At 54.0% G+C, this 27,634-nt stretch overlaps 1 protein-coding gene across 1 annotated transcript in view; it reads left to right on the top strand.

Annotated features, from left to right (window-relative positions):
• LOC121274488 (EH domain-binding protein 1-like protein 1) overlaps window positions 1-27,634 on the top strand; it is a gene marked incomplete at its 3' end in the record, with an annotated part of 69,409 nt that overhangs the window by 23,554 nt on the left and 18,221 nt on the right. Inside the window, exons 2-6 of the mRNA XM_041181827.1 lie at window positions 8,144-8,201; window positions 12,284-12,379; window positions 16,721-16,774; window positions 19,324-19,502; window positions 20,737-20,879. Of these exons, the coding sequence (XP_041037761.1) occupies window positions 8,144-8,201; window positions 12,284-12,379; window positions 16,721-16,774; window positions 19,324-19,502; window positions 20,737-20,879 (530 nt within the window). The remainder of the gene's footprint in view (window positions 1-8,143; window positions 8,202-12,283; window positions 12,380-16,720; window positions 16,775-19,323; window positions 19,503-20,736; window positions 20,880-27,634) is intronic.

The raw sequence follows: 27,634 nt of genomic DNA, 5'->3' as shown, positions 1-27,634 counted from the left end.
AGACAGAGAGGTCTAGGAATGGAAGGGAAGTGTTGGGAGATGGACCATGTGAAAGTGAGAGAGGGATGGAAATCCTGAAGGAATTCCGAAGGGATTGTGACAGGGTGGACGCTGAGAGATTGTTCCCGCTGGTCGGGGGAATCTAAAACATGGGGGGGACACAGTCTCAGGATAAGGGGCCCGATATCCAATGTTGTTTGACAGGGGGCACCGGGATGATTTCACTCTTTTTAGAGGCGCTATATAAATGCGAACTATCGTGGTATGGCGTCAGCCGTGAATCGGCCTGGTAGCGCTCTCTCGTCTCGGACTTGGGCGCTGTTGTGGGTTCAAGCTACGTTCCAGGGACCCGGGCACAAAATAGGGCTGGCACTCCCCCTCCCCCCCACCAGTCTAGAGCAATCAACAGAGCCTCAGAGAAATACCTCCACCCATCCAGGGCCCAATGCATCAAAAATGGTGGCCGGGGGTCGGGGGGGTGTGGCGGGTGGTGGTTCTGTGCCTGTCTTCTACCCCCACACCCCCCCCCCAACCCCGCCTCCCACAACCCCTCAGCAACGATAGATTGTGGCCTTGCTGGATTACAGTGACCAGAAGCCCTTTGGTTTGCTGCTGGTATAAGTTGGATGATTGATTGAGCGTAAGGGGAGCCGATGGCGTAGTGGTAACATCACTGGGCTGGTAACCCAGAGGTCCCGGCTAATGCTCGGGGGGATGTGGGTTCAAATCCCACCACGGCAGCTGGTGGAATTTAAATCCAGTGAACAAAAATGGAATTATTAAATCTTATCTCAGTGATGGTGACCATCATCGATCGTCCTAAAACCCCATCTGGTTCACTAATGTCCCCTTTAGGGGAAGGAAATCTGCCGTCCTTACTCGGTCTGGGCCTACGTGTGACTCCAGACCTAATGTGGTTGACCCTTGACTGCCCCTCTGAAATGGGTCGAGCGAGACACTCAGTTCAAGGGGCAATTAGGGATGGGCAACAAATGCTGGGCCCCGCCAGCGAGGCCCACATCCCTGTGAAAGAATGAAGGGGGTAAAAAAAAGCAGATTTGAAAGCCAGCTGTCAAGGCCAAGGGCCTGGGGGGTTAAGATATAGTTTGGCCAAGATTCGATGCAAGTGAGGGGCTGAATGGACTCTTCCCCTTCCTGCACACGTCTGAGGGGGAGAGCTTGTGGGGTGTTGGGTTGAGTGGTAAAATATTGGCCGAGGACACTGACCGTGGCGTTTGGGGGTTGGGGAGATGGGGTATGGGGAAGAGAGAGAGAGAGAGAGAGACAGGGCCCCCACTCCCAATAGTACCCATGGGATCTACTAAGCCCTGCCTGAGGGTGCAGGCGAGGGTGCTTGTGCTGCTACATAAGGGATGTGGTGTGTTGGCTGAATGCCAGCCCGACAGTCAAACCAGTTGTTCCTCTGCTCTTTGCCAATGTGACGTGTACCAGCCCAGTGGGCAGATGCATGCGAATGATGACTAGCCCCCAGCTGACGCCAAGGAGCTAAAAGCAATTCTTCAGCTGGCTGTGGTATTCGTTCAACAGCGACATGCCAAGGGCAAGGTGACCTTTCACCCCAGCGCTAGCACCAACCGGATAATACCGCCCCTCGGTTAGCACGTCTGCCGTTGGTCACCTGTCACGTGACAGCAGGTGCCCAATGGCTGCTCTTGAAACGGCCCTGACTTCCCCCACTCCACCCTGCTGCTAATATGAGCTCTGTTCCCTCTCCCATAGCAGAAATGCATTGGAAGATTCTAGAACTCTCCTATAGCCTGATGGAACGTAATACAGTGCCCTGCCCCATTCTGCCAACTCACCCATTGGCACAGTCAGAGGGTCAGTACTGAGGGAGTGCTGCACTGTCAGAGGGTCAGTACTGAGGGAATGCTGCATTGTCAGAGGGTCAGTACTGAGGGAGTGCTGCACTGTCAGAGGGTCAGTACTGAGGGAGTGCTGCACTGTCAGAGGGTCAGTACTGAGGGAGTGCTGCACTGTCGGAGGGTCAGTACTGAGGGAGTGCTGCACTGTTGGAGGGTCAGTACTGAGGGAGTGCTGCACTGTCGGAGGGTCAGTACTGAGGGAGTGCTGCACTGTCGGAGGGTCAGTACTGAGGGAGTGCTGCACTGTCGGAGGGTCAGTACTGAGGGAGTGCTGCACTGTTGGAGGGTCAGTACTGAGGGGGCAAATATGACACCCCCATAATGAATTCTGAGTTAAACTGGCAAATTGAGCACCAGGTGAAGATATCTAGCTTGTGAATTCTGTGCTATTCAAGTTGAAAAGTGCCAAAAAGTGTAACATTTTCACAATCTAATGTCTTCCTTCCCCCACTCCCCATTGTCCCCATCAAACACTCCCAGGACAGGTACAGCACGGGGTTAGATACAGAGTAAAGCTCCCTCTACACTGTCGCCTTCAAACACTCCCAGGACAGGTACAGCACGGGGTTAGATACAGAGTGAAGCTCCCTCTACACTGTCCCCATCAAACACTCCCAGGACAGGTACAGCACGGGGTTAGATACAGAGTGAAGCTCCCTCTACACTGTCCCCATCAAACACTCCCAGGACAGGTACAGCACGGGGTTAGATACAGAGTAAAACTCCCTGTCCACTGCTCCAGCAACACTACCCGCTGTCAGTAGAGTGCTCCTTGCTGTGCTGAGTGACATTTCATTCTCCCAGGCACCATGTTCGTGGGCTCTTGCGCCCCTCTCTGCCCTTTACACTTCTGCTCTCCCAGTCTATATTTGAATCATTGAAATCCCCCTCTCTGACTGTTTAATATTTCTTGCATCCCTGTGTAATTTCCTTGCAAACTTGTGCTTCCACAACTTCCCCACTGCCGAATGAACCCAGCATTAAAACAACACGATTTTTTCCTCCCCTTAGCTTTGTCCAGATAGATTCTGCCCTCGACCCCCTCTGAGACCTCCTCTGTCCCCTGCTCTGAAATCCTCCTTAGCCAACTCTGCCGCATCTCCTCCTTTCTTGTCCTTCCTTATCTTTTCCGGAAGGACTTGAACCCAGGAATGTTCGGTACCCGCTCCTGGCCCTCCTTTGGCTCTTCACCACTGGCCCAACTCTACCTTTTCATTTTGTAACCTGGGTCGGAAGCTGCCGGCACAGACATGATGGGCTGAAGGGCCTGTTTCTGTGCTGTATGACTCTACATGGCTCTGCCTCGTCTTATTTACCGCACTCACTGCACTTACACTGTGTGAAACTAATTTTGCACTTCCTCTTGCTGTGACCCCACCTAACGCCTGGCTTTCTTTCATTCTCGACCGCTGCCTGTCTCTCCTTTTTTTTCCAGCCCCCTTAACTCTGATGTCTCCTCCTAATACCCACGCCCCTTTGCTGAGTTCGTTTGACCCCCTCCCCCCCAACTCTCCTATAGCACTGAGCAAAATCGCTCCATCCCCCACCCCCCCCTGTCCCCAACCGGGAAAGTTACTGTGGTTAAAAAAACCCCCATCTGGTTCCATGTTGTCCTTTTTTAGGGAAGGAAATCAGCCCCTTCCCCTCCCCCCCAACCGGTCTGGCCCGTATGTGACTCCCGTCCCTACCCGACGTGACTCGTGACTGCCCCCCTGAGTCGAATGGCCCGGAAGGGGCGATCTCAAGGTGGGGTGGGCGGGGTGGGGGGTGGTGGGGAGCGGATAACAATCGCTGGCCCCTGCCAGAGGTGCCCACGCGACTGCAGGAATTGTTGAAGTAGGAGAGCGGATAGGCCTGAAAGCAGCTGCGGCCTACGCTCTGAAGGCTGGGTGTTTGTGATAAGCACGCCTGTGGTGTAGAGTAACCACAGCCACTGCAGGAAGTGCGAGTCACGAGGGGCGTTTACATACAGGGAAGGGCTCATTGTCAACTAAAATAGACAGGGCGCGGGGACAGGCGCTAAAGCAAAGCTGTGAGCTGCCTGGGACAGAATCCCTCCTTCATCGAAGGCCGCCAATCAGGAGCAAGGAGCAGGCCCCTCGAGCCTACTCCGCCATTCAATAAGACCCCGGCTGACCTGACTATAACCCCAACCCCGCATTCCCGCCTACCCCTCCCCCACCCCCGATAACCTTTCACCCTCCCCCCACCACCCCCTCTTGCTTATCGATAATCTGTCAAGGAATACAGGGTGGGAAAGCGGGAGGTGACGCGCTTTGGCAGGAGGAATAGAGGAACTGAATGCCACTCAAATGGAGAAGGGCTGCAGAAAGCGGCGGCGCTGGGGGGGTTTGGGGCTCCTCATGCATGAATCCCAAAATGCTGGCATACGAGGACAGGGCACAGGGAAAAGGCAGGGCAATGGCACTAGGTCACAATGCTCATTTGGAGAGCCGGAGAGGACATGATGGGCCGATTGGCCTCCTTCTGTGCCGTTAAGATTTTGTGTTTCTGTGAAGTTCAGCAGGGAATAGGGAAGGCAAATGGAATGTTGGCCTTTATTTCAAAGGGAATGGAGTATAAAAATAGGGATGTCTTGCTAAAACTATACAATGTACCAGTTAGACCTCATCTAGAATACTGTGAGCAGTTTTGGTCCTCTTATCTAAGGAAAGATATACTTACATTGGAGGCAGAACAGAGAAGGTTCACTAGATTGATCTTGGAGGGATTTTCTTATGAGGAGAGGTTGAGTAGGTTGGGCCTGTACTCATTGGAGTTTAGAAGAATGAGAGGCGACCTTATTGAAACATATAAGATTCTTAGGGGGTTTGACAGGGTTGATGCTGAGAGGTTGTTTCCCCTCGTGGGAGAGTCTAGGACCAGATGGCACAATCTCAGAGTAAGGGGTCGCCCATTTAAGACAGAGATGAGGAGGAATTTCTTCTCTCAGAGGGTAGTGAATCTGTGGAATTCTTTACCACAGAGGGCTGTAGAAGCTGGGTCATTAAGTATACTCAAGGCTGAGATAGACAGATTTTTAATCAGTAAGGGAATCAAGGGTTATGGGAAAAAGGCAGGAAAGCGGATTTGAGGCTTATCAGATCAGCCAAGACCTCATTGACTGGCGGAGCAGACTCGATGGGCTGAATGGTCTACTTCTGCTCCTACGTCTTATGGACTTATCGCTCCACCCTAAAAATATTCAAAGACTCTGCTTCCACCACCTTCTGAGGGGTAGATTACCAAAGACTCAATGCCCTGTCTTCAACGAGTGACCCCTTATTTTTTATCAGTGACCCCTCGTTCCAGAGGAAACATGCTCTCCGCATCCACCCTGTCAAGACCCGCAGGGTCTTACATACCCCTGAACTCCCTGTAATCTGTCACGTGGCCCCGGGTCGCTGAGGGAGGGAGCAGAGTGTTGTCAATCCAACACACAGGCTGATGCTGGACTGGGCCCTGTTTGAAAGCCTGCTCTGCACACTCCATTACTGTTCCTTCGCATTTCCACCCCTGCTCGCTTCAGACATCTGATCACAGGAGATCCTCTCCACCCACCGGCTTTTCCGCTTTGGCTGACCTGGCGATTTCTCAGGCCGATCGCTGTCCAGCGGGAGTCCTGAAGCGTATCCAAGGGCAGCAGGCCATCCCAGCCCCCATCTCCACCAGCACCAGGTTACCCCCTCCACTGAGAATTGAAGAGCCCCCACATTACACCTAGTGTCACAGGCCCCTTCCCTCACTACAGAAAGTCATGGATTTGAGCCCCCTCCACAGCCCATGAACCAGGCTCACACTCCCTAAGCAGGACCGAGGGAGTGCTGCACTGTCAGAGGGTCAGTACTGAGGGAGTGCTGCACTGTCAGAGGGTCAGTACCGAGGGAGTGCTGCACTGTCAGAGGGTCAGTACTGAGGGAGTGTCACACTGTCGGAGGGTCATTACTGAGGGAGAGCTGCACTGTCGGAGGGTCAGTATTGAGGGAGTGCTGCACTGTCAGGGGGTCAGTACTGAGGGAGTGCTGCACTGTCAGAGGGTCAGCACTGAGGGAGTGCTGCACTGTCAGAGGGTCAGTACTGAGGGAGTGCTGTACTGTCAGAGGGTAAGCACTGAGGGAGTTCTGCACTGTCGGAGGGTCAGTACTGAGGGAGTGCTGCACTGTCGGAGGGTCAGTACTGAGGGAGCGCTGCACTGTCAGAGGGTCAGCACTGAGGGAGTTCTGCACTGTCGGAGGGTCAGTACTGAGGGAGCACTGCACTGTCAGAGGGTCAGTACTGAGGGAGTGCTGCACTGTCAGAGGGTCAGTACTGAGGGAGTGCTGCACTGTCAGAGGGTCAGTACTGAGGGAGTGCTGCACTGTCAGAGGGTCAGTACCGAGGGAGCGCTGCACTGTCAGAGGGTCAGTGCTGAGGGAGTTCTGCACTGTCAGAGGGTCAGTACTGAGGGAGTGCAGCACAGTCAGAGGGTCAGTACTGAGGGAGTGCTGCACTGTCGGAGGGTCAGGATTGAGGGAGTGCTGCACTGTTGGAGAGTCAGCACTGAGGGAGTGCTGCACTGTCGGAGGGTCAGAACTGAGGGAGTGCTGCACTGTCAGAGGGTCAGCACTGAGGGAGTGCAGCACTGTCAGAGGGTCAGCACTGAGGGAGTGCTGCACTGTCAGAGGGTCAGTACCGAGGGAGTGCTGCACTGTCAGAGGGTCAGTACTGAGGGAGTGTCACACTGTCGGAGGGTCATTACTGAGGGAGAGCTGCACTGTCGGAGGGTCAGTATTGAGGGAGTGCTGCACTGTCAGGGGGTCAGTACTGAGGGAGTGCTGCACTGTCAGAGGGTCAGCACTGAGGGAGTGCTGCACTGTCAGAGGGTCAGTACTGAGGGAGTGCTGTACTGTCAGAGGGTAAGCACTGAGGGAGTTCTGCACTGTCGGAGGGTCAGTACTGAGGGAGTGCTGCACTGTCGGAGGGTCAGTACTGAGGGAGCGCTGCACTGTCAGAGGGTCAGCACTGAGGGAGTTCTGCACTGTCGGAGGGTCAGTACTGAGGGAGCACTGCACTGTCAGAGGGTCAGTACTGAGGGAGTGCTGCACTGTCGGAGGGTCAGCACTGAGGGAGTTCTGCACGGTCGGAGGGTCAGTACTGAGGGAATGCTACACTGTCAGATGGTCAGTACTGAGGGAGTGCTGCACTGTCAGAGGGTCAGCACTGAGGGAGTGCTGCACTGTCAGAGGGTCAGTACTGAGGCAGTGCTGCACTGTCAGAGGGTCAGTACTGAGGGAGTGCTGTACTGTCAGAGGGTAAGCACTGAGGGAGTTCTGCACTGTCGGAGGGTCAGTACTGAGGGAGTGCTGCACTGTCGGAGGGTCAGTACCGAGGGAGTGGTGCACTGTCGGAGGGTCAGCACTGAGGGAGTTCTGCACTGTCGGAGGGTCAGTACTGAGGGAATGCTGCACTGTCAGATGGTCAGTACTGAGGGAGTGCTGCACGGTCGAGTGTCAGTACTGAGGGAGTGCTGCACTGTCGGAGGGTCAGTACTGAGGGAGTGCCGCACTGTCGGAGGGTCAGTACTGAGGGAGTGCTGCACTGTCGGAGGGTCAGTACTGATGGAGTGCTGCACTGTCGGAGGGTCAGTAGTGAGGGAGTGCCGCACTGTCGGAGGGTCAGTACTGAGGGAGTGCTGCACCGTCAGAGGGTCAGCACTGAGGGAGTGCTGCACTGTCGATATAGCTGCCATCCAGTTTAGACGTTAAACCAGGGGCCTTGCCTGAACTCTCCGACGGACTTAAAAACTTCCACGGCCGCTATTCGAAAAAGAGTTGTTTGCGGGGTTGGGTCCGGTGTTGGGTCCGGGGTTTGGTCCGGTGTTGGGTCCGGTGTTGAGTCCGGTGGGGGTTTATCTAGTGTCTGGGGTCCAACATTTATCCCTCAACCTCACAACCCGATGATCTGGGTCATTACCGCACTCCTGTTCCTGTGGGAGCTTGCTGCGTGCAAATTGGCTGCTACGTGTCCTACTTTGCAGTGGGGACTTCAAAGGGCCCTTTGTTGAGAGTGGGGCACTCTGGGACGCCCTGAGGCACTTTTATTTTTAAGGCGTTATACAAACGTAGGTCTTTTAAGCATCTTTCGTCGTGGGGTGAGGTGGGGTGACGGGGTGACCGGTGGATGTTCAGGGGGCTGCACCGGCTGATTGTGTTCCGGCTGAGGGGCAAGCATTTGTGAGTTCGATATGAGGACTGACGACGGTTTCGTTCTCTCCCCAGGCAACCGGACAAGCTGATCGTGGTGTGGACGAGGAGGAGCAGGCGGGTGTGTTCCAAGGTGAGTGTGGACTGTCCGAGCATCGCCGTGTCAGCTCCTGTACTTGTACGCCGCAAAATTTGACCCCCTCCCCCACTCCAAGCCACAGAAGGAGGTATTGGGCACAGGCAGCTCTGAGACTGATCCAAGAGGGTCAGCTTTAAGGAGCGTTGTAGAGGAGGGAGAGGCGGAGAGGTTTAGGGAGGGAATTCCAGAGCTTAGGGCACGACCACCAATGGCGGAGCGATTAGAATCCAGCGGGTTTGGGTGGGAGGAATGCGCAAGAGGCCGGAATTCTTGGAGTTATCGCGAGGGGGGATTGTGGGGCTGGAGGAGGTGACGGAGGTAGGGGGAGACGTGGGTGGGGTTCAAAAGCGAGGGTGCGGGCTTTTGACAAATCGAGGGGCTGCCTAACCTTGAGCCAGCGTGGGTCAGCGAGCACAGGGGGGATGACGCGTCAGTGGGACGTGGTTCGAGCTGGGAGACGGGGTCGGGGGAGGGGAGAGCAGAGCTTTGAGCGCCTTCGGGTTGGTGGCCGACTTTGGGGGTTGGGGGGTGGTGGGAGAGGGGGAGTGAGTTGGACGATCGAGCCTGGAGGTGGCGAAGGCACAGATGAGGCCTTCAGCAACGGATGAGCTGAGAAGGGGCGGAATTGGGCGACGGAGGGGGAAGCGGGCGGCCTGAACTAGGTACGAGGCCGGCAGCTGGTCCCGGGATTGGAGGCGACACCGAGGTTTGGAATGGACGGCCTCGGACAGTTGCCAGGGAGGGGGATGGAGTCGGCAGCTCGGGATCGGAACTTAGAGCGGGGACTGAAAACGGCGGCTTCAGTCTTCCTGATATTTAATCGGAGGGAATTTCTGCTCTTCCAGCACTGGATGTCGGATAAGCAGCCCTGATAACCTAGCAACAGCTGTCATCAACGCTTTAATCGTGGAATATAGTTCATCTTCAAGGACGAAGAACATTCTGGAAGGTTTGTTTTTAAATGAAGCTGTCCCTTAAAGGGTTAATGCAAGGCCTCTGGTTGCTGCTGTTCCTGGGAAAGACAGCATTTTACAAGAAAAGACAATTGAGCAGTTTTAAAGAAGCTGGAGAGCCCTTGACCCCCAGTGGACGGTTCACAAAAGGGTCACATGGTGGTTTATGGCTTTGGAAAACAGTGTTTTAAAAGCGGATTGGCTGTTTTTTGCTCTGGGGGGAGAAACGAGAAGGATCAACTGCTTGAGAAACGAAGACAGCAGCTCCTGACCCAGGCCAAAGCAAAAAGCGAATGGGAGTTGCTACAAAATCACCCTACGTTCTGAAATTGACTGACTGCAAGTTTTCCTCGAAGTCCGGCTGAAAAATGGTGCAAACGTCATCAATTGTTTTGCGGACCTGTGCTGAGACAGGATCCTGTGTGCCTGTGTGTGCACCTGTGTGTGTCCCTGTGTAAGTGTGTCTGTATGAGTGTGTCTGTGCGCCTGTGTGTGTGAGCCTGTGTGTGTGCCTGTGTGTGCGCCTGTGTGTGCATCTGTGTGTGTGTCTGTATGAGTGTGTCTGTGTGCCTGTGTGTGAGTGCCCTTTTTTGTTTGACTGTCTGTGTGTGTGACTGTAAATGTGACTGTGTGAGGCTGTGTGTGTGTGTGAGGGTCAGTGTGTGTGCGAGTGTGCGTCTGTGTGCGAGTGTGTGCGCATGTTTGTTTGTGCGTGTGTATCTGCGTGTGTGCTCATGGAGTACCACGGTTCAGTTCAGGGCCCCATTCCTCAGGAGAGATATACTGGCCCTCAGATGGGGTGCGGTGAAAATTCACCAAAATGATAACCAGGGAGTAAATTGAAGGGCTCAGTTGGTGGAACTCTGGTCATCAGGAAATTGTACGTTCGAAACAAACTCCAGGACCTGGAACATAAGCTTCAAGCCGACACTCACAGGGGAGTGCAGCACTGTCAGAGGATCAGTACAGAGGGAGTGCTGCACTGTCGGAGGGTCAGTACTGAGGGAGTGCTGCACTGTCAGAGGGTCAGTACTGAGGGAGCGCTGCACTGTCAGAGGGTCAGTACAGAGGGAGTGCTGCACTGTTGGAGGGTCAGTACTGAGGGAGTGCTGTACTGTCAGAGGGTCAGTACTGAGGGAGTGCTGCACTGTCGGAGAGTCAGTACTGAGGGAGTGCTGCACTGTCGGAGGGTCAGCACTGAGGGAGTGCTGCACTGTCGGAGGGTCAGCACTGAGGGAGTGCTGCACTGTCGGAGGGTCAGTATAGAGGGAGGGCTGTACTGTCAGAGGGTCAGTACTGAGGGAGTGCTGCACTCTCAGAGGGTCAGTACTGAGGGAGTGCTGCACTGTCGGAGGGTCAGTACTGAGAGAATGCTGCACTGTCAGAGGGTCAGTATTGAGGGAGCGCTGCACTGTCGGTGGGTCATTACTGAGGGAGTGCTGCACTGTCGTAGGTTCAGTACTGAGGGAGTACTGCACTGTCAGAGGGTCTGTATTGAGGGAGCGCTGCACTGTCGTAGGTTCAGTCCTGAGGGAATGCTGCACTATTGCAGGCACTGTTTCTCGGGTTAAATTTTAAATTGTCTGCCCTCTCCCGATCCCATGTGTACTTCCAATGCCCGTCTCAACTTTCCAGCCAAAATCATTTCGCCCTGTGACCAGTGGAAGGGGCTGCAGCACCTCATCTGGCGGGAGGGTGTAACTGCAGCATGGCACATTGGCACAAGAAGATTCCATTATGGACTCTGAACCACGTGCTCGGTCCTTCCTCCTCCTCCCTGTTCTCTTCGCTGAACCCCCAAGAATTGATTCTCTCCTTCTGTTCCTGTTGACCAGAACTGTGCAGAATTCTCAAGGTGTGGACAGATCGGAGGAGCACGAAGAGGAATCTACCAAGCCTCTTGAGACTGTCCCATCATGTGCTACACACGCGTGTATGCATGCACACACTGATGGGAGAGGGGTGGAGGGGGGGGTGTGTGTCTGCGATTTCCCTCCTCGCATTGAACCCCCTGTGTTAAGAGAGATGGAGGGGGGATCTCAGAGGGATGTTCAAAATTACTAAAGTGTTCGATAGGGTTGATGTCGAGAAGACATTTCCACTTCAGGCGAGACCAGAACTTGGGGCCATGAATATAAGGGAGTCACTAATAAATCCAATTGGGAATTCAGGAGAAACTGAACTGGACCAGCCATATAAACACTGTGGCTACAAGAGCAGGTCAGAGACTGGGAATCCTGCAGTGAGTTAACTCACCTCCTGACTCCCCAAAGCCTGTCCACCATCTACAAGGCACAAGTCAGGAGTGTGATGGAATACTCCCCACTTGCCTGGATGAGTGCAGCTCCCACAACACTCAAGAAGCTCGACACCGTCCAGGACAAAGCAGCCCCGCTTGATTGGCACCCCATCCACAAACATTCACTCCCTCCACCACCGACGCACAGTAGCAGCAGTGTGTGTACCATCTACAAGATGCACTGCAGCAACTCACCAAGGCTCCTTCGACAGCACCTTCCAACCCCACTACCCCTACCATCTAGAAGGACAGGGGCAGCAGACACATGAGGAACACCACCACCTGCAAGTTCCCCTCCAAGTCACTCACCACCCTGACTTGGAAATATATCGGCCGTTCCTTCACTGTCGCTGGGTCACAATCCTTGAACTCCCTCCCTAACAGCATGGTGGGTGTACCTACACCACATGGACCTGCAGCGGCTCAAGAAGGCGGCTCACCCCCACCTTCTCAAGGGGGCAATTAGGGATGGGCAATAAACGCTGGGCCCAGCCAGCGAAGCCCACACCCTGTGAATGATTGGAAAGAAAACCGAGAGTGGGGAGAATGTGGAACTCACTCCCATAGGGAGTGCTTGAGGTGAAGACTATTGATGTATTTAAGGGGGAAGCTGAATAAACACACAAGGGAGAGAGCAAGAGAAGGATATGTTGATGGGGGGGAAGATGAGGAGGGGCTCGGAGGAGGCTCCTGTGGAGTATAGACTCCAGCACTGAGCTGATGGGCTGAATGGCCTGTGTCTGGAGATTTGATGCAGGTAAGAGGAAGTTTGGTTTTCTGGTGTGTATCTTTTCAATAATTACATTTTTCTCAATCTCTTGCAGCCACACGGTTGGCAGCCGGGGATAAAGAATCCGTACCGGGGCATGGTGCTATGGCCAGTGCCAGAAAATGTTGACATCTCAGTCACCCTCTACAAGGTAGGCAGCTAATGCACAGCGCCATGGCAACAAGAGGCCTCGGCCTCTACACATTCCACCACAAGGTGTGGGATCCTGTCCCACAGCAGGGCAGTGCTGAGGGAGTGCTGCACTGTCGGAGGGTCAGTGCTGAGGGAGTGCTGCACTGTCGGAGGGTCAGTACTGAGGGGGTGCTGCACTGTCGGAGGGTCAGTGCTGAGGGAGTGCTGCACTGTCAGAGGGTCAGTACTGAGGGAGTGCTGCACTGTCGGAGGGTCAATACTGAGGGAGTGCTGCACTGTCAGAGGGTCAGTACTGAGGGAGTGCTGCACTGTCAGAGGGTCAGTACTGAGGGAGTGCTGCACTGTCGGAGGGTCAGTTCTGAGGGAGGGCTGCACTGTCAGAGGGTCAGTACTGAGGGAGTGCTGCATTGTTGGAGGGTCAGTACTGAGGGAGTGCTGCACTGTTGGAGGGTCAGTACTGAGGGAGTGCTGCACTGTCAGAGGGTCAGTAGCGAGGGTGTGCTGCACTGTCAGAGGGTCAGTAGTGAGGGAGTGCTGCACTGTCGGAGGGTCAGTACTGAGGGAGCGCTGAACTGTCGGAGGGTCAGTACTGAGGGAGTGCTGCACTGTCGGAGGGTCAGTACTGAGGGAGTGCTGCATTGTTGGAGGGTCAGTACTGAGGGAGTGCTGCACTGTCGGAGGGTCAGTACTGAGGGAGTGCTGCATTGTTGGAGGGTCAGTACTGAGGGAGTGCTTCACTGTCGCAGGGTCAGTACTGAGGGTGTGCTGCCCTGTCAGAGGGTCAGTACTGAGGGAGTGCTGCACTGTCGGAGGGTCAGTACTGAGGGTGTGCTGCACTGTCAGAGGGTCAGTAGTGAGGGAGTGCTGCACTGTCGGAGGGTCAGTACTGAGGGTGTGCTGCACTGTCAGAGGGTCAGTAGTGAGGGAGTGCTGCACTGTCGGAGGGTCAGTACTGAGGGAGCGCTGAACTGTCGGAGGGTCAGTAGTGAGGGAGTGCTGCACTGTCAGAGGGTCAGTAGTGAGGGTGTGCTGCACTGTCGGAGGGTCAGTACTGAGGGAGTGCTGCACTGTCGGAGGGTCAGTACTGAGGGAGCGCTGAACTGTCGGAGGGTCAGTAGTGAGGGAGTGCTGCACTGTCAGAGGGTCAGTAGTGAGGGAGCACTGAGGTTTTCATTTGCACAGTGTTGGCCGTGTTTCCTACATGGCAAAGTGCAGCAGCCAGTTTGTGCACAGCAAGCTCCCACAAACAGGCCAACGTGATAATGAGCGGATAATCTAGTTTACTGAGGTTGGTTGAGGGATAAATATTCAGCCCAGGAACACCAGGAGAGACCTGCACACCACCACCGCCCCCCCACACCCCGCCGCCCCCCACCCCCACCAACCCCTCACCCTGACCTGTCCTTCTTGCAAAAGGGACCTTGTACGTCCATCGGAGAGAGGGGTGGCCAGGGGGGCTGGGTTTAACGTCTCCTCCGAGGAACGACAATGCACTGCTCCCTCAGTATCGTCGTCGGACATGTTGGCCTGGGTGTTGGGCCTAGTTCCCTGGAGTGAGACTCGGGCAAGCTCCAGAGCCAGCGGAGAGCGAGTGCTGACTTGCTCTGAATACTCCCATTATCCCTGGCACGGAGAGGGGATTCCAAGCTGGGAACCCGGACGATCTGAGGAAGTTGCGTCCAGGGACATTTGTCACAGTGACTGGCAAGAGATGGCTTTGGCCTGTCTGTGTATCACGGTGACCCTCTCGCTGTAAACACAGTCAGATGTTCACCCCAACCACTTTAAATCCCCCACTTCAATCCTTTCCTGCCCTTACTTGTAGCCCTATGGTATGTGCAGAATATTTGACTATAAACAAAGCTGTGTTTTGTTTCGAACCTCCTCCTGGGTCTGGCAATTTCTGGAAGGTTCTGTGAGTCTCTCCTAAAAGCGCGCGCATTAATATTGTCCCTGACACCCCTTGCACCCAGTCAAAGCCTAAATTACACATGGAAACCCTCTAATCCAACCAACTTCACACTACCACCCCCACCCCCACCCCCACACTACCACCCCCACCCCTGCACTACCTCCCCCACCCCCACCCCCACCCCCACACTACCACCCCCACCCCCACAATACCACCCCCACCCCCGCACTGCTACCCCCACCCCCACACTACCACCCCCACCCCCCGCACTACCTCCCCCACCCCCACCCCCACCCCCACACTACCACCCCCACCCCCACAATACCACCCCCACCCCCGCACTGCTACCCCCCACCCCCATACTACCACTCCCACCCCCGCACTACCACCTCCACCCCCACACTACCACCCCCACCCCCACAATACCACCCCCACCCCCGCACTACCACCCCCACCCCCACACTACTACCCCCAACCCACAATAACACCCCCACCCCCACACTACCTCCCCCACCCCCACACTACTACCCCCACCCCCACAATACCACCCCCACCCCCACAATACCACCCCCACACTACCTCCCCCACCCCCACACTACTACCCCCACCCCCACAATACCACCCCCACACTACCTCCCCCACCCCGCACTACCTCCCCCACCCCCCACACTACCTCCCCCACCCCGCACTACCTCCCCGACCCCCCACACTACCACCCCCACCACCGCACTACCTCCCCCACCCCCACAATACCACCCCACCCCCACACTACCTCCCCCACCCCCCACACTACCACCCCACCCCCACACTACCACCCCACCCCCACACTACTACCGCCACCCCCACACTACCCAACCCCACCCCCACAATACCACCCCCACTCCCACACTACCAGCTCAATCCCCAAAATACCACCCCCACACTACCACCCCCACCCCGCACTACCACCCCCACCCCCACAATACCACCCCCACCCCCACAATACCACCCCCACCCCAACAATACCACCCCCACCCCAACAATAAAACCCCCACCCCCACACTACTACCCACTCCCCCGCACTACCACCCCCACCCCCACAATACCACCCCCACCCCAACAATACCACCCCCACCCCCACAATACCACCCCCACCCCAACAATACCACCCCCACCCCAACAATACCACCCCCACCCCAACAATACCACCCCCACCCCAACAATACAACCCCCACCCCAACAATACCACCCCCACCCCCACAATACCACCCCCACCCCCACACTACCACCCCCACCCCAACAATACCACCCCACCCCCACAATACCACCCCCACCCCCACACTACCTCCCCCACCCCAACAATACTACCCCCACACCAACAATACCACCCCCACCCCCACGATACCACCCCCACCCCAACAATAAAACCCCCACCCCCACACTACTACTCCCACACCCACACTACTACCCCCATCCCAACAATACCACCCCCACCCCCACAATACCACCCCCACCCCAACAATACCACCCCCACCCCAACAATAAAACCCCACACCAACAATAAAACCCCCACCCCCACACTACTACCCACACACCCGCACTACATCCCCCACCCCAACAATACCACCCCCACACCAACAATACCACCCCCACCCCAAAAATACCACCCCCACTCCCACACTACTACACCCACTCCCATACTACCTCCCCCACCCCCATATTACCACCCCCACCCCTGCACTACCTCCGCCACCCCCACACTGCCTCCCCCACCCCTGCACTACTAACCCCAGCCCCACACTAACTCCCCCACCCGCGCCTCCCTTGCCTCACCTTCTCCATCCTTCCTTTGAGTTATTGTTTAATAGCAAGTGAATAACCTTTCACCTTTATTGAGGTAACATACATCTCCCATCAAACACTCCCAGGACTGGTACAGCACGGGGTTAGATACAGAGTAAATCTCCCTCTACACTGTCCCCATCTAACACTCCCAGGACAGGTACAGCACGGGGTTAGATACAGAGTAAATCTCCCTCTACACTGTCCCCATCAAACTCTCCCAGGACAGGTACAGAACGGGGATAGATACAGAATAATGCCCCCCCCTTACACTGCTGGAACAATATGCCTAGCCTCAGTGGAACGCCCCATGCTGCACTGCAGTGACCGTGTTCCATTCTCCTGGCCGCTATCTTGTCCCCCCTCTTGCTGAGCTCCATGCTGATGTGGCTGTTATAATTTGCGCTCCCACAGGCTCTCGTGACTGGCCTTCGACTTTCCAAAATCGTACTTGGCCCTCAGTCACTGGGCCCAGTGGGATGTCCGTTTGGCTCGCCTTTTACCCCAAAGTTGAAAGGTCAGCGGCCAATCCCTTGCTACGGAAATGTGGATTTATCTTTAAAGAATCATGTGGACCTCACCCTGACTTGTTGTTTCTATTTTTAGGACCCCCTGGCTGAAGAATTTGAAGATAAGGAATGGACATTTGTAATAGAAAATGTAAGGCACACATTAATTAACATATTGTACTCTGTCCAATTCTGGGCACCGCACTTTAGGAAGGACGTCATAGCCTTGGAGAGGGTTTTTAATTCATTCACAGGATGTGGGTGTCGCTGGCTGGGCTCAGCATTTATCGCCCGTCCCTAATTGCCCCTTGAAAAGGTGGTGGTGAACTGTCTCCTTGAACCGCTGCAGTCCTTGTGGTGTAGGTGCACCCGCAGCGCTCGAAGAGGGTGCGGAGGGAGATTTACCTGAACGGGACCAGGGATGAGGGGACTTCAGTTCCTGTGGGGAGACTGGAGAAGCCGGGATTGTTGTCCTCCCAGCAGAGAAGGTTAAGGGGGAGATTTAATCGGGGCGTTCGACATCATGAGGGGGTTTGGACAGAGTAAATAAGGAGAGACTGTTCCCAGTGGTAGGAGGGTCGGTAACCAGAGGGGACAGAGATTGAAGAGAATCGGTAAAAGAACCAGAGGGCGGAGATGAGGAGAATTTTTTTTTTTTACACAGCGAGTTGTTGTGATCTGGAAGACGCTGCCTGAAAGGGCGGCGGAAGCAGATTCAATAGGAACTTTCCAGAAGGAGAATTGGCTAAACACTTGAGGGGGAACGATTTACAGAGCTAAAGGGAAAGGGCAGAGTTGGGAGGAGGGAGGAAAGAGAGCTCTTTTCGAGAGCCAGCAAGAGCACGATGGGCCGAATGGCCTCCACCTGTGCTGTGAGATTCTCTGATGGTGGATCCAGATTTGACCTCAGTGCCTGGACAGAGGTCAGAGTTTCAACAACGCCTGAAGAATGAACAGCGTCACCCTCTCCCAGATTAAACTGGCAAATTAAATGCAAAGTCTCGTGTCCACCACACATCTGGCGCACTTCGGTGTATCGGGGCCATCAAGCGCAGAGGTGAAAAGCCCCCATTTGTTTCCAACTCGACTCCCCGGCCCGGGCCTTCCCCCGAAGGGCAGAGGCAGGAATTTCCAAGCATCCGCCACTCTAAAGAAATATGGCCTGTGTGCATTTCTGTAGCCCCTTTCCCCACCTCGGGGCCTCCCAAAGTGCTTCGCAGCCAGGGAAGTAATTTTTTGACATGTAGTCACCATTGTCGTGGAGGGAAAGCACCAGCCGATTTCGCACAGCAAGATCCCACAAAAAAAAGCAACAGCTTAATGACGCAGGTCATCTGTTTTACTGATGTTGGTGGAGGGATCAATATCGAACCCAGGAACCGGAGACGAACTCCCCCCAACTCCACCCCCACTTGCAACCCAACCCCACCCCACCTCCAGACCCACCCCAAATCCACCTCCACCCCTAACCCCTGCCACGGCATCGTTAATGTTCCCCTCAGAGGGCAGAAGGGGGTCTCAGTTGAACATCTTGTCCAAGGAAGTTCAGCTCCCCCCCACAACTGACCCTCCGACAGTGCAGCACTCCCTCAGTACTGACCCTCCAACAGTGCAGCACTCCCTCAGTACTGACCCTCTGACAGTGCAGCACTCCCTCAGTACTGACCCTCGGACAGTGCAGCATTCCCTCAATACTGACCCTCCGAAAGTGCAGCACTCCCTCAGCACTGACTCACTAATAGTTCAGCAACTCCCTCAGTCACTCAGCTCTGTGAGTGCTTCCCTGTGCAACACCCGCAGACAGAGAACTCTTACTTATGAACAATGCTGTATCTCTGCAATCTCAGTGTGGGTGCAGATGACAGTGTAAGATATTCATTGTTGCATTAACGTGATGTACAGGCTCAGGCTAGAGTCACATGTTGGCCTGGCTCTGGGAGAGGAAGCAGTCTTTTTTTCCCAAGAAAACATCAACGAACCAGTTCTACTGGTGTCCTGGCCAACAAATATCCCTTAAACAACATAAGTCAAGCTTTGTTAACCATTTATTTACCTGACTCGCGTGCTTGATGCAGGACAAAGCAGCCCTGCTTGATCGGCACCCCATCCACAAACATTGACTCCCTCCACCACCGACGCACAGTAGCAGCAGTGTGTGTACCATCTACAAGATGCACTGCAGCAACTCACCAAGGCTCCTTTGACAGCACCTTCCAAACCCACGACCTCTTCCACCTAGAAGGACAAGGGCAGCAGACACATGGGGAACATCACTGCCTGCAAGTTCCCCTCCAAGTCACTCACCATCCTGACTTGGAAATATATCGGCTGTTCCTTCACTGTCGCTGGGTCAAAATCCTGGAACTCCCTCCCTAACAGCACGGTGGGTGTACCTACACCACGGGGACTGCAGCTGTTCAAGAAGGCAGCTCACCCCCCACCACCTTCTCAAGGGGGCAATTAGGGATGGGCAATAAATGCTGGGCCCAGCCAGCGAGGCACTGATGGCAGGCGTTAATTAGATGCAGTGTAATGGCTGCACCTTAGCAAATCTCCGATGGCTGTGAGGTACTTTGGGAGGCTGTGAGAAAGTGGGGAGGCCTCGCAGGCCGAAGAGGTACCGAGGGAGTGAGGGACGGGCTGAGTCATATGCGAGTTGTTATCCACCCGGTAAAACCTGCGGGGTTCCCTCCTCCTCAGGAAACCAAAGGCCATCGGAAGGTCCTGGCCTCAGCGGACATCAACATGAAGAAGTACGCCAGCCCGATGCCCACGGTCACCGATGTCAAGTTGAAACTCAAGCCTCTCTCCGTCAAGGTGGTGTGCGCCACGCTGCAGTTCTCCCTCTCCTGCGTCTTCCTCCGTGAGGGACGAGCAACGTGAGTCTGTGGGTTTTACACTCTGTCCGCCCAAGGTTCGGTGCCCCCCACTCCTCCTCTCGCCCCCCACCCCACTCCTCCTCTCGCACCCCCCACCGCACCCCCTCCACCCCACCTTCTTCCTCTGACAGTGCGGCACTCACTCAGTACTGACCCTCCGACAGTGCAGCGCTCCCTCAGTACTGACCTTCCGACAGTGCAGCGCTCCCTCAGTACTGACCATCCGACAGTGCAGCGCTCCCTCAGTACTGACCCTCCGACAGTGCAGCACTCCCTCAGTACTGACCCTCTGACAGTGCAGCACTCCCTCAATACTGACCCTCTGACAGTGCAACACTCCCTCAATACTGACCCGCCGACAGTGCAGCGCTCCCTCAATACTGACCCTCCGACAGTGCAGTGCTCCCTCAGTACTGAACCTCTGACAGTGCAGCACTCCCTCAGTACTGACCCTCTGACAGTGCAGCGCTCCCTCAGTACTGACCCTCTGACAGTGCAGCGCTCCCTCAGTACTGACCCTCTGACAGTGCAGCGCTCCCTCAGTACTGACCCTCTGACAGTGCAGCGCTCCCTCAGTACTGAACCTCTGACAGCGCAGCACTCCCTCAGTACTGACCCTTTGACAGTGCAGCACTCCCTCAGTACTGACCCTCTGACAGTGCGGCACTCCCTCAGTACTGACCCTCTGACAGTGCAGCTCTCCCTCAGTACTGACTTTCTGACAGTGCAGCACTCCCTCAGTACTGACCCTCTGACAGTGCAGCACTCCCTCAGTACTGACCCTCTGACAGTGCAGCACTCCCTCAGTACTGACCCTCTGACAGTGCAGTACTCCCTCAGTACTGACCCTCTGACAGTGCAGCACTCCCTCAGTACTGACCCTCTGACAGTGCAGTGCTCCCTCAGTACTGACCCTCTGACAGTGCAGTACTCCCTCAGTACTGACCCTCTGACAGTGCAGCACTCCCTCAGTACTGACCCTCTGACAGTGCAGCACCCACTGAGTCACAGCTGGCACACTGCAAAGGAAGGCAAATTCCTGGGGTTATATGGGGCACAATTGTCTGCTGTAATGGGGGAGCTGCTGTAGAGGGGGATGTGCCAGTGGCCTTACCTTAACCCCCCGATCTTGTGTCCACCTCACTTCTATTCAATGTGGGTTTTCTTCATTCTGAACTGCACCATTACCTCCCCCCCCCCCCCCCCCCCCCCCCCCCCCCCTTCTCCCTCATAGGGACGAGGACATGCAGAGTCTGGCGAGTCTTATGAGTGTGAAACAGGCCGACATCGGCAACTTGGACGACTTTGCTGAGGAGAGCGACGAGGAGGGAGATGAGAAGAAATTGCGGCAGGAAGACAAGGCGAGCAGGATGAAAGGTGAGCGAGTTATTAGTCTGAGTCTGGACTACTTACTCACACCCCTATGATTTCAGCCCGCTGTTCTCACGGTCTTTGTGCTTTGTCCCTTCCACTCTGCGTGTCTATTGACATCCATGTGTCAACCAATGGGTCGAGGCCCAGACAAGACTTGTGGCAAAGAGTCTGTTTTACAGCAAACAGAGTCTGTTTCAATGACTGAACTACAGCAAACAGTCTAGAGTGTCTATTTAAGCAATAACCTACAACAGTCTACAGGGTCTATTTAAGCACTCAGCTACAGCAGTCTACAGAGTCTATTTAAGCACTTACCTACAGCAAACAGTCTACAGGGTCTATTTAAGCACTTAGCTACAGCAAACTGTCTACAGAGTCTATTTAAGTAGCCAGCTACAGCAAACAGTCTGCAGAGTCTATTTAAGCACTCAGCTACAGCAAACAGTCAACAGAGTCTATTTAAGCAGCCAGCTACAGCAAACAGTCTACAGGGTCTATTTAAGCACTCAGCTACAGCAAACAGTCTGCAGAGTCTATTTAAGCACTCAGCTACAGCAAACAGTCTACAGTGTCTATCCAAGCAGCCAGCTACAGCAAACAGTCTACAGAGTCTATTTAAGCACTCAGCTACAGCAAACAGTCTACAGAGTCTATTTAAGCAGTGGACTACAGCAAACAGTCTACAGAGTCTAGTTAAGTACTCAGCTACAGCAAACAGTCTACAGAGTCTATTTAAGCAGTGGACTGAGCTCATGACCAAAACTACAGCAACTTCTCCCGATAAAAGCAGGGCTATTTTTTCCGGTTAGTATAGAGTCAGTGGAGCACAAAAGCGTAACGTGAATTATGTGGGTAAATTCGATCCCTGTCCCTTAGAGCCGTGCGATCTCCAGCCACGACTGACGAGGATATTGCCCAATCATCTCCAAACTGGCCATGCCTCGTGGCCTCACCACACTCAGCCCTTTGGTTTTTGTTTATTGACGATCCCCTCCTAATCTGGTAGCTATCGACTCCACCCCTCCTTTTTCAAATATGCTCTAACCTGAAGCCCCAGTCAGTTTGCTGGTCGAGTATTCCAACATTCGGCGCGGGGGGTGGGTGGGGGGTGCTATTTTACGTTTGTTTCTTGCCTGGCTTAAGATCTCGTTATGTAGGACTGAGGGCGCAACTCCTATGAATCTTGTGCCAGAGAGAGCGGGTCATGAGGAAGGATTAACAAAGCTCGAACTTACGGGCGCAGAAAGAAAGACTGGCATTTCTATAGCGCCTTTCCCCACCGCAGGCTGCCCCAAAGCGCTTCACAGCCAATGAAATACTTGACGAAGCGTGTCACGTAGGTAGCGCAGCTCCCAGTTTGCGCACAGCTTGGTCCCAAAAGCATCAATATGATAGTGACCCAGATCGTCTGTTTTATGCTGTGGTGTAGGTTGAGGGATGAATTCTGGGCCCAGGATCCCGGGGAGAACTCCCTCCCTCTTTCCTTCCAAATAGCGGCTGTGGGGTCTTTTACGCCCACCAGTGAGGGCTGACGGGGGCCTCGATTTAGCGTCTCATCTGCAAGACGGCGCCTCGGTACTGGCACTGGGAGTCTCAGCTTAGATTGTGGGGCTCGAACCCTCGAGGTAGATCAGTAAGGCCAAGGGTCGGGTGGAGGGGGCGCATTAACGCCGAGCTCTGAAGATACCATAGCTACCTGGCTACTCCCCAATACCCTGATACCCCCCCTGCCGCCCGAACCTCAACCCCTCCAGCAGCTATCCAAGTTTCTGCTCCGATTTCACTTCCCCTCCCCCTCCCCCACCCCTGCTGTCTGTTTTCAATTTTTAAAGTCCTGCCAAGTACAGGGAGGTTTAAGGAGCTTGGAGGAGTCTGGGTGGAGTTTGAGGCAGCAACTCCCAGGCGTACGCCAAATACACCAAAAGGGTTCTTACCTACGTACCGACTATATACAATGATAAAGTATTCACATTAAATATGATCTTACAAACTATTTCCCTGATTATATTACAAAATTAAACTGCTGGATGGCTGGAAGGGTATCCACCTTGTCTGGGTTGGTGACAATCTTGTCTAGATTCTAGATTCCAGATCTCAGATGGGAGGTTAAACTGAGGTGCTCGTCTGCCTCACGTGGGCTTAAAAATCCCACAGTACCTATTGGCCGCCATCTTGTTTGGATTGGTGGCCATCTTGTTTGGATTGGTGGCCATCTTGTTTGGATTGGTGGCCATCTAGTTTGGATTGGTGGCCATCTAGTTTGGATTGGCGGCCATCTAGTTTGGATTGGTGGCCATCTTGTTTGGATTGGTGGCCATCTAGTTTGGATTGGCGGCCATCTTGTTTGGATTGGTGGCCATCTTGTTTGGATTGGTGGCCATATTGTTTGGATTGATGGCCATCTTGTTTGGATTGATGGCCATCTTAGTTGGATTGGCGACCATCTTCTTTGGATTGGTGGCCATATTGTTTGGATTGGTGACCATCTTGTTTGGATTGATGGCCATCTTAGTTGGATTGGCGACCATCTTCTTTGGATTGGTGGCCATATTGTTTGGATTGGTGACCATCTTGTTTGGATTGATGGCCATCTTAGTTGGATTGGTGACCATCTTGTTTGGATTGGTGGCCATTTTGTTTGGATTGATGGCCATCTTAGTTGGATTGGTGACCATCTTGTTTGGATTGGTGGCCATCTAGTTTGGATTGGTGGTCATCTTGTTTGGATTGGTGGCCATCTAGTTTGGATTGGTGGTCATCTTGTTTGGATTGGTGGCCATCTAGTTTGGATTGGTGGTCATCTAGTTTGGATTGGTGGTCATCTAGTTTGGATTGGTGGTCATCTAGTTTGGATTGGTGGTCATCTTGTTTGGATTGGTGTCCATCTTGTTTGGGTTGGCGGCCACCTTGTGTGGGTTGGCGGCCAGCTTGGCAGGATTGGCAGAGCCCGGCACTTGTAGTCATGTAACTATGCAGGCTATTGGTTAGACCCTCATCTAGAATACCATATGGCCCTTCATTTCAAGGGGAGTGGGGTATGAGTAGGGAAGTCGTGCTACAATTGTACATGGTTGGCGAAACGGCACCTGGAGTACTGTAAACAGTTTTGGAGGAGTTCAGAGAAGGTTCACTAGACTACTTCCTGAGATGAAGGGTTTGTCTTCAAGGTTGGGCCTATACTCACTGGAGTTTCCCCCACTGAAACATGCAAGACTCTGAGGGGGCTTGACAAGGGTGGATGCCGAGAGGATGTTTCCTCTTTGTGGGAGAATCTAGAACTAGGGGGGGCACAGTTTTAAAGGTCAGGGGTCGACTGAGATGAGGAGGAATTTCTTCTCTCAAAGGGTCATTGGCCTTTGAGGCTCTGTCACCCAGAGAGCAGCGAGGGCTGGGTTAGACGGATTTTTGATCGACAAGGGAGTTGAGGGTTATGGGGGGAACCGGGAGGGACGTGGAGTTAAGGCCACAATCAGATCCGTCATGATCTTATTGAATGGCGGAGAAGTCTCAATGGGCTGAATGGCCTCACTCCTGCTCCTGCTTCAAATGATCTTATGCTAACCCAGCCATAAGTAACCTGATCCCTCAGTGCGGTGGAGGTTAGCGATTATGACCCATGTTGGCCACTTCACCTCGGTGAAGAGCTCACACACAAGCCTTAAAAATTGGGAATTTGGGAATGCTGTAGATATCGTGACTCCCTCCTGGAAGTCTGAGCGATCTGTGACCTTCTGCACTTTCCACTCTGCCGCTTGACCTTTTCCTGAGAACTCCCTTTTTCGTTCTGTCGCAGGGTTTAAGTTTCTCTTTAACACGGAGCAGCTGAGAGGTGGGTCATTGTTGCGGTGAAGCTTGCTGTGCATCGAGTGCCACTAACCGCCACCTTCCCCATCCCACCCCCACCAGCCACCCAACCCTCAACCCGCTGTCCCACTCCAGGCTTTCAGAGTGATCCGGATCCAGCTGCTGAAAGGGTTCCGCTCCGTGTGTTTGAGAATGCTGTGTTTTGCTCATTTTCGCACTGTTGGTACAAAGACATGGCCCAGGTGATTAACTATTGTCCTGCTACCGTAATACAGGGATTACTGACCCCACCTAACCTACCGCATAACCGTAATGCAGGGATTACCGTCCCCACCTAACCTACCCCCATAACCGTAATACAGGGATTACCGTCCCCACCTAACCTACCCCCATAACCGTAATAGAGGGATTACCGCCCCCACCTAACCGACCCCCATAACCGTAATACAGGGATTACTGTCCACATCTAACATACCCCAATAACCGTAATACAGAGATTACTGTCCCCATCTAACCACCCCCATAACCATAATAGAGGGATTACCGCCCCCACCTAACCTACCCCCATAACCGTAATACAGGGATTACCGCCCCCACCTAACCTACCCCATAACCGTAATACAGGGATTACTGTCCCCATTCTAACCACCCCCATAACCATAATAGAGGGATTACCGCCCCCACCTAACCAACCCCATAACCGTAATACAGGAATTACTGCCCTCACCTAACCTACCCCATAACCGTAATACAGGGATTACTGTCCCCATCCAACCTACCCCAATAACCGTAATGCAGGGATTACTGCCCCCACCTAACCTAACCCCATAACCGTAATACAGGGATTACTGTCCCCACCTAACATATCCCCATAACCGTAATAGAGGGATTACCGCCCCCATCTAACCTACCTCCATAACCGTAATACAGAGATTACTGTCCCCATCTAACCTACCCCCATAACCATAATAGAGGGATTATTGCCCCCACCTAACCAACCCCATAACCGTAATACAGGGATTACTGCCCCCACCTAACCTACCCCATAACCGTAATACAGGGATTATTGCCCCCACCTAACCTACCCCAATAACCGTAATGCAGGGATTACTGCCCCCACCTAACCTACCCCCATAACCGTAATACAGGGATTACTGTCCACACCTAACCTACCCCCATAACCGTAATAGAGGGATTACCGCCCCCACCTAACCAACCCCATAACCGTAATACAGGGATTACTGTCCCCATCTAACCTATCCCCATAAGCATAATACAGGGATTACTGTCCCCACCTAACCTACCCCCATAACCGTAATACAAGGATTACTGCCCCCACCTAACCTATCCCCATAACCGTAATACAGAGATTACTGTCCCCATCTAACCTACCCCAATAACCGTAATACAGGGATTACTGTCCCCATCTAGCCTACCCCAATAACCGTAATGCAAGGATTACTGCCCCCACCTAACCTACCCCCGTAACCGTAATACAGGGATTACTGCCCCCACCTAACCTACCCGCATAACCGTAATACAGCGATTACTGCCCCCCCATAACCGTAATACAGGGATTGTTGCCCCCACCTAATTTACACACATAACCGTAATACAGAGATTACTGCCCCCACCTAACCTACCCCCATAACCGTAAAACAGGGATTACTGCCCCCACCTAATCTATCCCCCGGAACCGTAATACATGGATTACTGCCCCCACCTAACCTACCTCCCCCATAACCGTAATACAGGGATTACCGCCCCCACCTAACCTACCACCCCCATAACCGTAATACAGGGATTACAGCCCCTACCTAACCTACCCCCCATAACCATAATACAGGGATTACTGCCCCCACCTAACCTATCCCCCATAACCGTAATACAGGGATTACAGCCCCTACCTAACCTACCACCCCGATAACCGTAATACAGGGATTACCGCCCCCACCTAACCTACCCCCATAACCGTAATACAGGGATTACCGCCCCCACCTAACCTATCCCCCATAACTGTAATACAGGGATTACCGCCCCCACCTAACCTACCCCATAACTGTAATACAGGGATTACCGCCCCCACCTAACCTACCCCCATAACTGTAATACTGGGATTACTGTCCTGTCTAAACTGTCCCCATTACCCTAATTCGCTGACCACTGCCCTATCTGACGATCCCATTATCGTAATGCACTGATTACTGCCCCTCTATAAACCAGCCACGCTACCTTATTCTCTGGAGTTCTGCCCCTATCTGAACAAACCCTATCATCTTATTCTCTGGATAATGGCCTTTCCCCTGGCTTCTGCTGCTATTTTCTTCAAGGCGCTGACACGCTGAGGTGCGATTCTAAACGGGCCTGGTGAACACCCTGGTGCCTCACTCAGACTTTCACGTGGATGTAGGCGGCGAGCGTTTTGGGCCAGCTATTCAACTTGGGCAGCATCACAACCCCGCACGTGACCCAATGACCTGACGTTCCCCAGCCGAAATTGGTTGTTAGTTGACCGTCGGGAGAAGGCAGGCTCTCTGAGCTAAGCACTGGGGAGGATACCGAAGCAATCACAGGCCGGACAATCCCACCCCCCACCCACCCACACCCCCATCCCAGTTGTTAAGTGTTAAAGGCCGACTCCGTTGCCCGAGGGCTGTAACCATGCTCCATGCTTTTCCTTTGCTCCGCTAATGTGGAACGCCCTGGGGTGTTGCAAGTGAATGACTGAATGAGGTGGGGAGGTGTGGGATGGTGGGGTATGGGGGTGGTGGGGAGAGTGGGGGTGTGGGGGGTGGGTGGGGTATGTGAAAGCTGCATGCTGGGGCCGTGCATGCTCATTGCACGTGTGCTGCTGACATGGTTTCCAATTGGTCGAGCTGCCCTGGCAGGCAGGTTGGCAGTGTTTTGGGGAGGGGGGTGCGGCAGTGCATAGGTGAGGTGGGGGTGAGATACAT

The sequence above is a fragment of the Carcharodon carcharias genome (assembly GCF_017639515.1).
Source record: "Carcharodon carcharias isolate sCarCar2 chromosome 37 unlocalized genomic scaffold, sCarCar2.pri SUPER_37_unloc_1, whole genome shotgun sequence".
Taxonomy (NCBI): Eukaryota; Metazoa; Chordata; class Chondrichthyes; order Lamniformes; family Lamnidae; genus Carcharodon; species Carcharodon carcharias.
This window is presented reverse-complemented; position numbering and strand designations above follow the sequence as displayed.